This window comes from Carcharodon carcharias, chromosome 12 (assembly GCF_017639515.1).
Source record: "Carcharodon carcharias isolate sCarCar2 chromosome 12, sCarCar2.pri, whole genome shotgun sequence".
Classification (NCBI taxonomy): domain Eukaryota; kingdom Metazoa; phylum Chordata; class Chondrichthyes; order Lamniformes; family Lamnidae; genus Carcharodon; species Carcharodon carcharias.
In genome coordinates, this window is record NC_054478.1 from 19,701,055 (window position 1) to 19,713,710 (window position 12,656).

At 43.0% G+C, this 12,656-nt stretch overlaps 1 protein-coding gene across 1 annotated transcript in view; it reads left to right on the forward strand.

Annotated features, from left to right (window-relative positions):
• Positions 1 to 3,714: 3,714 nt before the first annotated feature.
• The window catches only part of wnt10a (wingless-type MMTV integration site family, member 10a), a 67,166-nt gene continuing 58,224 nt past the window's right edge, over positions 3,715 to 12,656 (forward strand). The window contains exons 1-2 of the mRNA XM_041201203.1: positions 3,715 to 4,212; positions 7,898 to 8,160. Coding sequence (XP_041057137.1) covers positions 4,151 to 4,212; positions 7,898 to 8,160 — 325 coding nt within the window. The 5' untranslated portion in view covers positions 3,715 to 4,150. The remainder of the gene's footprint in view (positions 4,213 to 7,897; positions 8,161 to 12,656) is intronic.

The following is a 12,656-nucleotide window of genomic DNA, read 5'->3' on the forward strand; positions in this document are numbered from 1 at the left end:
ACTCTTTTTGTTAATTGGGAGGTTTTGGTGAATCAAACTGTTTTGGGTTAATTGGGATGTTTTACTGAATCAGGCAGTTTTTGGTTAATCGGGATGTTTTGGTGAATCAGGCTGTTTTTGGTTAATCAGGATGTTTTGGTGAATCGGGCTGTTTTTGGTTAATCCGGATGTTTTGGTGAATCTGGCTATTTTAGGTTAATCGGGATATTTTTTGTGAAGACTTGTTTTTGTTAATTGGGAGGTTTGGTGGGTCAGGCTATTTTAGGTTAATTGAGATGTTTTGGTGATTCTAGCTGTTTTCAGTTAATTGAGATGTTTTGGTGATTCTAGCTGTTTTCAGTTAATTGAGATGTTTTGGTGATTCTAGCTGTTTTCAGTTAATTGGGGTGTTTTGGTGAATCCGGCTGTTTTAGGTTAATTGGCATGTTTTGGTGACTTTTGATGTGTTTGGGTCGTTGGAATGTTTCGGGATATCCGGATATTTTTGTTTAAGTGAGGCGTTTTGGTGAGACAGACTGTTGCTGCTTCACCGGGGCTGTTTTGGTTAATTGGGACGTTTTGTGAAGTCGGGCTGTTGTTTTGGTATTTTTTTTGGAGTTGAGTCTTACACCGGTTCTTGGTCAGTTCTGTCTATTCGCAACAAGTCACGATGTTAGAAAACAAGCGCCAAATGTCAGCAATCTGGAGAATTCGATCACTTCTCCCAGAGCAGCCTCACAAAAATTGTGCTCGTTACAGTTGACCTTAAAACCAAAACCCAGGGCACCCATGTTCACCTAAACCCCTCATGGCAGAACGCCGAATATCTCGACCTTATTTCGCTGTCCAGCATCTTCACTCACAATGGGCTCAAGGGGATGGCGGGTTAGAGTCCCGCTTTGGGGCTAGGGGGTAGAGGAGGGAGGGGAAGGTTCTGCTGAATCCTCATTTAGGATGTCCCTTACTGTGATAAACACAGACTCCTTTTGTGTTTTTTTTTCAGCCACTCTTTCCCAGCCCTGGCTATCATCATTATTGCGGGTGGGGATGTTGGAAGATGCTGAAAGTTTGCCTTGAGGAGCTGCTTTGACTCAGCGATAGCTTTTCTTTGCTCTGGGGCTTTAAATACAATTATTTAATTGGGGAAGGAGAAACCTGCACAGTCCCGGTGTCGTGTTTTTCTCTCGGTCGCCTTGTGATCTTGCGGTTGATGTTAAAAATGGTTATTTGCACAAAAAGGAAAGAACAGGCAGTGACCCCTGATGAAAATCGCTCAACATCACTTTCTGATGTGAAGCCAACAGGAACTAACAGCGAAATATCTGACGGAACTATAGATAGGTAGAAAGATAGATGGAGAAATAGCTATATGATACATAGATAGATAGATACATACATACATAGAAATATAGGAAGATAGATAAATGGATAGATTATACATTGATATATCTAGATAAATAGATAGCTACATACATACATAGATAGATGATACAAGAAATATAGGAAGATAGATAAATGGATAGATGAAACATTGATATATATATTTAGATAAATAGATAGATACATGATACACTGATGTATATGTATATATTTTTGGATAAATAGATAAATAGATAGACAAATTATACATTGATATATATATAGATAAATAGATAGGTATGTGATATATTTATATATAGATATATAGATAGGTAGATGATACATTGATAGATATAGATAAATAGATAGATGATATATTTATATGTAGATAGATAGAGAGGTAGATAGATGGATACATTGATAGATACATAGATGGATGATACATTTATAGATAGATGGATGATAAATTGATGATTATGGAAATAGATGGATGGATAGACAGGCAGACGTGGGTTTATGTGGGTAATGTATCTATTAAATATATATTTTGCGTGTTCCTTTTCCCTATCTCACGCATAGAGACCTATAGGTATTAACCTTCTCTATAACGCCCTCATCAAGTTACAAAAGCCAAATACTGTGGCTAGAAATGTGAAATGAGAAAGGAGAAATGCTGGGAATATTCAGCAGTTCTAGCAGCATCTATGGAGAGAGGAAATGGTCAGTGACCCTCTGATTACAAATGGAAATGTTCCTTGCAGTAGCTGTATAGTCTCGGTGCCAATCCATATCGCGCTTCTGCATGTAGCTCGTGTACCACACTCATGTACGACTTGCGCACATGACTATATACATGATATTAGGTTTCTTGGGGAAGGTATACATGCACCGGTGTTACAGGGTAAGTGTTTGAAGGGGTGTTGAGGAAATGTGTGTGTGTGTGTGTTTGACCACCCGGTCCTGATTGTGTGGTCTGGAAATGATGCATAAATCTTTCTTACACTCTGACTCTGATCCTCTTGTCTCTCTTGAGCTCTGTGATATACGCGCTGTTAGCTTCTTGTTGCAATACAAGCAAGTTTGGGATTCCTCTCCCCAGTCTTTTATTTACCTCACTGCCCCTCCTTTCTTCACTCGTCTCCGCCTCTGTCTTGCCGTTCCGTGCTGTCTTTATTGGACATTTTCTCCTCCAGAAGGTGTCCATTCTTGTTCCCCGTCTGTAATGACATATTTATTATCATACTGTAACTTTGACCCTTGCTGCATTCGTTCAATGATTTTAATGTACTACTTCGTTCTTGGCTTTTTGCTAACAGGGTGAATGTATGGACAGCTTTGTGTGTGTCTATTTGTGTGTGTGTATGTCTGTGTGTGTGTCTGCCTGTGTCTGGGTGTGTGTGTTTGTACCTGTGATTGTGTGCATCTATCTAAACATTCTGTGTATGTTTGTGTTTCTGTGTCTGTGTGTTTGTGCTTCTGTGTTTGTGTGTCTCCGTGTGTGTCTCTGTGTGTGTGTGTGTAGGGTCGCTAACCCTTTGTTTCTGCACGTGCCTGTGTCTTCCTCTCACTCTTTGTGTGGGCGTGTGGAAGTCTGTTTGTTTCTGTGTGTGTGCGAGAGAGAGAGAGAGAGACTTTACGCCCTGTCTGTGTGGCTCACTCTCATGTGCTGTGTGACTTTCAATCTGTCTGGATCGTGCATTCTCTCTGCGCCTTTCTCTCATACTTGCCGTGCGCCCGTCCTCTCTGTGCACTACAGTCTCTGTGTGACTATCCCAGTTCGTGTTCCTCTGAGTCTCAGAACCTTCCTCACAGAGTCTCCATGTCTCTCTGTACCACTCTGCTTGTGAATCTGTCAGCCCCTGGTGACTGTCTCTCTCCTGTCAACGTCTCGCCCCTCTGTTTGTGTGCGCGTGTGTCTACCTGTGACTGCCTCTCTCCCTCTCTCTCTGCGACTGTGTGTGACCCTCTCCACCTCCGCCTGCGCCACTTTCTCTCTCCCTCCTTCCTTCCTTGTGCCTGTGTGACTCTCTTTGCTCTGTGTGTGTGTATGTGTGTGTATGACTTACTGTCCCTCTGTGTGCGTGGGCGTCTCTCGTCCTCTCCCCTTGTGTCTGACTCTCGCTGTGACTTTTCTCTCCCCTCGTGTGTCTGACCCTTTCCCCCTATGACTCTCTCCCTCTCTCTCTAACTGCCTCTCCCACTGTGTGTGCAACTCTTGCTGTGTGTGTGTGAACGTGTGTGTGTGAGTCTGCTCCGCTAGGGGTTTTTTTGGGGGGGGGCGGTTTCTATCTTGCAACTTAAATCCAGTGACGTGTGAAAGTGGGCCGGTGTTTAAATGCTCACTTTATGATACACTGTGTTCCAGTTAAAGGAGAACGCAAATAACTTCACTCCTCACAACAGGCATTGAAACTGATTGTAAAGAGACCAACAGAGGAGTCTTGGTGGAAACGGCAAGTCACTCATACAGAATGCGACAGCAGTGAGAGAGAGAGAGAGAGGGGGAGAGAGAACCGACCAAAAAAACAAACATTGATCTGACTGAAATGTACTGATAGGAAGGAGAACAGCGAGTCAGGAGGGACATTAGAAGCAGATTTGGAACGGGACAAAACTGGAGTGGGCAGAGGTTTCGTTGGACAGTGAAGGGGGGTCAGATAACCGTCCATCAGAGGTTAAAAGGAAGATGTGTAGGAAATGACTGCTTGTGCTTGGCTTGATTTGGAGGGAGCTGTATGTAAAGAGTAGCAGGGAAAGGTTACTTTGGGTTCGCCTGGAAGCGTGAGGCGTGTTCACAGACCGGGTGCTGAAGATGGGACCGCTCGCCTCTCCGTGTACAATCGCCCTTCTCTCCTTAACCTTTTCCGTGCACAGGTAAGCGGGATATTTCATCCTCCCGTGCACTCTGGCTTCGTTAGCCAGAGGTCCTTTTTGTATTAACTGTGATTACACCCATCCGTAACTTGAATCTTGCATATATTAAATCGCAATGTTTGATAATAGTTTATTAGTATTTAATATTCAACATTGAATGTTATCTAATTTTAATAATTTTAATATTCAACATATAATGTTGTCCAATTTTTATAAATTTAACGTTAATATTCAACATTTAATGTTGCCTGATTTTGATAACTTTAATTCTAATTTTCAAGATTTAATGTCTGATTTTAATCAATTTAATATTGCCTGATCTTGTAACTAACACAATTTCACGTCATTTCATTTCATGATTTTTCGAGGTACCTGAATTTCATATAATTTGGCGTCTCATAATTCATTTTCCTGGTTAACTTTCTTGTAGAAATTCCACAACTTTTAAAAACTATCATTATTTGGATTTGTCCCATATTTCCTGCAATTTGATACAGCCCTAGTACTCAAAATGTCAATTAAATTCAGGCATTTTAAGGTTAAGTTAACTTGCCAAGGATGGTAAGTGTCATTTCGCTAACATATTCTGCATTACCTCTTCTTCAAACAGTAAAGTTATCATTCACATTGGTGCACAATAATCGCGGTAACTGGGACACTCCATCCCGCCCCGCCTCTGGGTGGTATATATTGCCTCCTTTAGGTTTAGATTAATTTTTAGATTAATCGAATTTTCTTTAGTAGCCAGCTCCCGCGTGTCCTCAAACCGGACAACAGCTTCTCTTGTCAGTCTAGAATCTCTGAGTTCTTCGGGTATTGGGGTGGAGTGTTCACGCTGCTCGAAATAAAAGCATTCGGCCCATCGCGCCTGTGCCAGCCCTTTGAAAGAGCTATTCAATTACCCCCCCCCCTTCCTTTGCCCCTTACATTCTTCAATATCCCCTTTTCAAGTGTTTCTCCAATTCCTTCGGCAAGTTACTATTGAATCTGCTTCCAGCACCCTTTCAAACAGCACATTCCAGATGTGCCTCTCCTTTCTTAGAGGTTGTCAGAGGTGGGTTGAAACATCCCCCCCCCCCCAAAAAAAAACCATCACCTCCTCTCCTCCCCTCCAGGGTGTGGAACTTTATCGAGCCTCGGTGGCTGCCCTCCTCTGTCCTCCTCTACACAGCGAAATCTTGGGGTGACAGACTCCTGGTTCAGCGGCTTAGAATTCCTGTTAACCTTTTACTCCAATCTCTCCACTGGCCGCGGTTGTGTTAACCTCCGCGGGGCGCCCATTGAAATCTCCGACAGATCCCTCCACAATCAGTAATTCGCCCGGTAAATTACAATTTCTTAATTATGTCAGTCCCTAATGAGAACATCCCGATTTTAACTTTCAGCATCCCAACCGACATTCCCCTTCTTACTTCGTTGTTTCCCGATTTACAAACGCTAAGTTCCTCACTTGGAAATAAATTCGCAACACCGCTACCCCCCCCCACCCTCCCAACTTACCCCTTTAACATGTCAAAATGACCCATTCGGCTCTTTACAAGATAATGTTTAGCCCTGAGTTTAAATTCCCTGTCCATTGTCCTAACTTCTCAGGTTTGGCATGTGACGATCTCATGTAACTTTCACCAATTGAACATGTAATTAGGATTTGGCAATCTCCGCAAATTCACTTCCCTCCCTGGGATGATTTATTCATGGCTTTAACCCTTGCTTTAACCCCACAGCCGCCGGCTTTCACGAGTGCACAGCAACGAGGTGGCTGGCTGGAAACCTTCAAATGATCTCTTCTCGCTCCCCACCCGGCCTCCAGCTCACCGCATTAGCCAGTCTGTAAACGGCACCGTCCGGCAGCCCAAGAGCCCCCAACCATTCCTACACAGCCGAGTGGTCACCTCAGTCCCTCCAACCTCCTTATGTCACTACACACATGGCACAGAGGCAAAACGGGAGGGAGGGATGTGGATAGACAGAGCATCAGACACACACAGAGATGATAGAGGATTAAGGTAGAGGAGAATAGGCAGAGGACAGGTAGGCAGGCTCACACTTGCTCAAATAAACAGCCAGACGGTTGGTAGTGGAGAGAGGGCAAGGGATGGGTGGATGATGGGCGGATGGTGAGATGGAGGAACAGAGGGATGGAGGGATGGCTGACTCTATGGGCGGAGGGAGGGTGCAGGATGGGTGCACAGTCTTGGGTGGATTGGCAGACTGGAGATGTTAGAAAAAGACACCTTTCTACGACAGAAACTGAAAGAAGCAACTGGGAGCCCAATAAGGAATGGTCGCTGGGTCTCGTTAGAGGAGGATTTCCTGGTTAAACGACTGAGCTGTGCTTGGAATGATTCCCAATATGGCAAAAACAACTGGATAACATGTTATTTCATTTTTTTCTTCTTGTGCTATTGCCTGTGAGAGAGAGAGAGAGAGAGCGAGAGAAAATCATGATCTGAATTATAATCAGTATAAAACTGTTGTTATATAATTCTGACACTCAAAGGACATGGTATTATGTACAGAGGATGTATTATATCACAGATGATTGCAATGTTATTTGAATATGTTTAATCATCTACTGCCTATCTCATGTCATTAGAATTCCAGGATTAAAGATCCCAGTAGTCGAATCCAAACAATTAGCAGCCCCTCTTCCACCTCAACCAAGGTCACCAAGATTATTTCAGTTTTAATCCTGACATCACTGTGATCTGTCTCACCCTCTGTCCTTTCTCTCGCTGTTTCTGTGTTCAGTCTTCATCCTCTCCGTTTCTTCTACGATGCTGGGTCATGGGGATATGCTGACTCAATGAGTCAAGTTCTGCAATTTATTGCATGCGGGTTTGGGATAATTTTTCAATGTTTTGAGGGTGGAATTCGCCAATTCTGCCTACTTTTTCCATGAACGTTGCTAGCCAGTGGTGCTGCTGAGGTGTTGGCGGCCCTCTGGTTTATGAATCAGATGGTTGTGTGTTCGAGTTCCACTTCAGAGATTTGAGCACACAATCTAGGCTGGCACACACCCTGCAGTACCAAAGGAGTGCAGCACTGTCAGAGGTGCCATCTTTCAGATGACATGTTAAACCCAAACCTGGGCTGCATCTGCCTGCTTGGGTAGGTCTCATTGCACCATTTTGAAGAAGAGCAGGGGACTAATCCCCAGCTTCCTGGACAATATTTATTCCTCAATTAGCATCACAAAAACAGTCATGTTATTATCACATTGCTGTTTCTGGGATCTTCCTGTGTGCAAATTGGCTGCTGCACTTCCTACATTTCAACAGTGACCACACTTCAAAAATACGCCACTGGTTGTAATGTGCTTTGAGACATCTGGTGGTTGTGAAAGATGCTATATAAATTAAAGTCTTTCTTTCCTCTTTACTGTTATCTCATTTCACATTGATGGGATGTTGCAAATTGGTTGCCTCATTTCTTACATTACAGTAGAGTCCACACTTCAAAAAGTACTTCAAGCACTTTGTTAAGTGCTTTGGGACCTCCTTCAGTGCTATATAAATGCCAGTTTAAAAAAAAATCATTCTTCATACATTATTTCTGCCTCTCTTGGAGAGTTGCAATATGCAGTGAAAGGACATTGTGATGTCAAAAGGTTATTTTGAGCCCTTGTGGGTTCTGTGCACTGCTGAATGGTAACATTGATTTCCCACTCTACCTTTGCTGACAGGGTTCGGTGTAACGAAATCCTTGGGTTAAAGATCCCGGTTGACCCTGTCCTAACCGCGAACACGGTGTGCCTCACGCTCTCAAGCCTGACTCGCCGTCAGTTGGAAGTCTGCATGAAGAATCCCGATGTGACAGCTTCTGCGATCCAGGGAATCCAGATCGCCATCCATGAATGTCAGCACCAGTTCCGGGATCACAGGTGGAACTGTTCCAGCCTGGAGACCAAGAACAAGATCCCCTATGACAGTGTGATCTTCAGTCGAGGTACACAATTTTGCCTGTGTGTTTGTGTGTTTAGGCAGCTATTTCCCCATTTCATTTCGCGTTGTGAACTGGTCGAGGGTTATATCTGCTTAAAGGCACCAAGTGCGTCTCATCCCATTCTGTGTAAGTACAGTAACCTCCCAGTGATCATCACCTTTCGGGATAGTCTCCTGAATCAGGATCATTCAATCACAGCTGGGATTAGCAGAAATGGTGGCCACTAGCAGGTTCAAAGAGGCCTTTGACACGAGATCCATTACATTTGATCTTCCTCCTCATCAGTTCTTCCATCCTCATATTGACTTCTTTCATTGCCAATTCGAGACTTGCTGTAACTGCTTGACAAATTTCTTTTAAAATTCTCTATCACAAGGTTGTTTTTCCTTTGAAGTCAGTTTTTGTCAATTCCCCTATTGTATAATAATCTTTATTTATATAAAGAGAGAATTGCATTTATATAGCACTTTTCGTGATCTCTAGTTGTGCCAAAGTCCTTTACAGCCAATGAAATACTTTTGAAGTGTATTTGCTGTTGTAATGTAGAAAATACAGCAACCAATTTGCACACAGCAAGATCCCACCAACAGCAATGTGTTAATGACCATATTAATCTGTTTTTGTGATGTGGATAAATATTGGCTAGGACACCAGGGATTACTCCCCTGCTCTTTAAATAGTGCCATGGGATCTTTTACATCCACTAGAGAGGGCAGGCAGTTTACTGTCTCACCTGAAAAGCTGCACAATTCCAACAGTTCAGCGCTCCCTCAGCATTACACTATAGAAAAAACAGGCTAGGCTTCCATTCTCAAGTCTCTGGAGTGATTGTATTATAAAATGGTCAGCCATATCACCTATGGATTGCCCAGAGACTCCCCCTCCTCAACAGCCCCCTCCCGCCGACCCGCCCCACCTACCTATACTTCCGACTCAGAGGCAAGAGTGAAACCATTCAGCTATAGCGGACTCCGCCATCATTTCTACATTAAAAAATTTTTTTTTCTCTCGCTGATTTGATTAAGAAATGTCAGTGCTGGAGATGAAAATGGAATAGCTTTCCACTTTGGGTGTCAGAATCGAACGATCGCAATGCTGGCAGAGGTTGGTTGGAGAGTAACATTTCATCCATTTTGCCTCGCCCTCACCCTGCCATACTGGGAGAACTGAATGCCAATATGTGCCAGTCTGGGCCAGTTTTCTGTGGTTGTTCTATGTCCATAAGTAACTCGGCCAAAATTGCTACTAAACTCATTTCACATAGGATCCTTATAGTTAGTACAGCTGTGCGACAACCCCAAAGGTGAAAAAAAACAATGTCCCCCATATTCCCTTGCGAAACCTTTCCACCTCTCTTCCTTTTAAGATGTTCCTTAAAACTTAACTCTTGATTACCTCTCCTAAAATCTTCTTTGGCTTGGTAAATCCTTGCTTATTGTTCCTGTGAATCACTCTGGTACATTTTACAATGTTAGCAGCCCTTTATATAAATTTAAGTTGCTTCTCTAGTCCCCTTTGCACCATATACCCTTAATGTAATTTTATTGTGCAAGCTAATTACTATGAGAGGGATCTTCATGCAATGAAGCTGACTTGACACAATTTAGGTCATTGGAATAATTGTATCTGAATGTATTGGTCTAGTGTCACTATTGGCTGGCCTATATGAACGATACTGCAATTTGACCCATTGAATCAGTGCTGGCTCTTTCAAGGAGCATTCCCATTGGCCCTAATCTGCCATTCATTCCGCATTTTCCTACAAATGTTTCTCCCTCAAGTATCTATTCAATTCCCTTAAGTTACTATTGAATCCGCCTCCAGCAACCTATCAGGCAGCGCATTCCAAATCCTAACCACTCTGAGTGTAAAAGGCTTTTCTTCATGTTATTTCTGGCTCTTTTGCCAATCATCTTAAGTTCATGTCCTTTGGTCTCTTCAGCCACTGGAAGCAGTTTCTATTTATTTGTACCCAGATTTTCAGAAGGCTTTTGATAAAGCCTTCCACAGGAATTTGATCAGCAAAATTAAAGCACATGGGTTAGGAAGTAACATACTGGCATGGATTGAGGATTTGTTAACAAGCAGAAAACAGAGAGTAGGAATAAATGTGTTATTCTCAGGCAGGGTACTGCAGGGATCAGTACTTGGGCCCTAGCTGTTTGCAATATATGTCAATGATTTGGATGTGGGGGTTAAATGTAATATTTCCAAGTTTACAGGTGACACAAAGCTAGACAGAATGTGTGTTGTGAGGAAGATGCAAAGCAGCTTCAAGAGGACTTGAACAGGCTTAGTGAGTGGGCAAGAACATGGCAGAAGGAATAGAAAGTGGAAAAATGAGAGGTTATCCACTTTGGTAGGAGGAGTAGATGCACAGAGTATTTCTTAAATGGTGAGAGATTAGAAAGTGCGGATGTACAAAGGGATCTGGGTGTCCTTGTCCATAAGTCACTGAAAGCTAACATGCAGGTGCAGCAGGAAGTTATGAAGGCTAATGGTATGTTGGTCTTTATCACAAGAGGATTTGAGTGCAAGAGCAGTGAAGCCTTGTTTCAATTGTATTGAACCTTGGTTAGACCACAACTGGAATACTGTGTGCAGTTTTGGTCCCCTTACCTCAGAAAGGATATTATTGTCAGAGAGGGAGTGTAACGAAGATTCACCAGACTTGTTCCCGGGATGGCTGGATCGTCCTATGAAGAGAGATTGGGGAAACGGGGCCTGTATTCTCTGGAGTTTCGAAGAATGAGAGGTGATCTCATTGAAACTTACAAAAAGTTTAAAGGGATGGACAGTGTAGATACAATAAGATATTTTCCCTAGCTGTGGACTCTAGGACCAGGGGACACCATTTCAAAATAAGGAGGAAACCACTTAGGACCGAGATGAGGAGAAGCTTTTTGATTCAGAGGGCTGTGAATCCTTGGAATTCTCTGCCCCAGAGAGCTGTGAAAGCTCAGTCACTAAGTATGTTTAAAGCAGAGATTGACAGATTTCTTAATGCCAATGATGGAAAGAGATATGGGGACAGTATGGGGAGAAAAGCATTGAAGTGGATGATCAGCCATGATCATTTTGAACGGTGGAGCAGACTCGATGGGCTGAATGGCCTACTCCTGCTCCTATATTCTATATGAACCCTTCATCAATATAAACACCTGCATCAAATCTCCTCTTAGCCCTCTCTGCTCCAAGGGAACAGCTTGAGCTTCACTAGCCTCTCCACTTAACTGAAGTCCCGCATCCCTGATACCATTCTAGTGAATTTCTCCAAAGCCTTCACAAAGTGTTGGGCCCAACATTGGACACAATACTGCAGCTAGGGCCAAGTTAGTGTCATTGATACATTCGTCATAGCTTCCTGTTTTTATACGCCCTGCCTCTATTTAAGCCCCAGGATCTCAAATACTTTATCAGTTGCTTTGTTAACCTGTCCTGCCACTTTCAAAATTTGTGCCCAAGTACCCACCCCCTCCACCCCCCCACCCCGGGTACCTCTGTTCTCCACCCACTTCCATCATCTCTCCTTCCGTGTGATAAACAATTGCTACCATTCCCAATTACTGTTCATTGAGTTGATTTTTAATACTGATTCTGACAATGTAGATACAGCACTATGCCAGAATGAAAAACAAGACATTGACATGATAACGCAATCAGCATTCTGGCCCCGTAATCAGCACTTTGAGTGACAATTCCCACTGACACAATTGTTCATTGAATCCCACCAACCTAGGTGAGATAGAATTGAACAGTGCAATAAAAAGTAAAAAAGTAATTGAGAAGCCTAACTGAGTGGTGCAGGAGAGTGCCAAAGGAGCATTTTACATTATATAGCTGTACTGCTATAAAACATAAAAGACTTCCATTAATATAGCGCCTTTATACAGTGCCTTTCACAACTTCAAGACATCACAAAGTGCTTTACAACCAATTAATTAATTTTGAAGTGTAGTCACTGTTGTTACACTTTTCACAAACATCAGTGAGACAAATAACCAGTTAATCTGTTTGCAGTTGGTAGAGGCATAAATATGGGCTAGAATAGCAGGACATGGTATCTTTTATATCCACCTGAGGGGGCAGATGGGGCCTTCATCTGAAATAAAGTTTCCTCAGTATGACAATAGAGTGTCAGTCTGAACATGGGAGCTCAAATCCTGGAGTGGGACTTGAACCCAGATACAGGGGGTGAGAGTGGTACCACTGAGCCAGGGTGGCTTTTAAGGTAAGCGTTGAGGAAAACTGTTCTTAAGCTGCATGCTGTCGGACAGACAAGCTATGCCAAGACTTGAAAAGCTTTAGTTTATGATCGTATCGTAGCAGACATATCAGCATTCACAATTTAATTAGGATTAAGGTCTGACAGTGATTTCAAAGACCTGGGAGCAGGGAGGGGGTATTAGTTGATGTAATGAGCTTGAATTCAGCTTATCTTGCTGGAATGCCATTTCTCACACTCTTTCTCTCCTCCCTTTCTCTCTCCACTCTCTCTC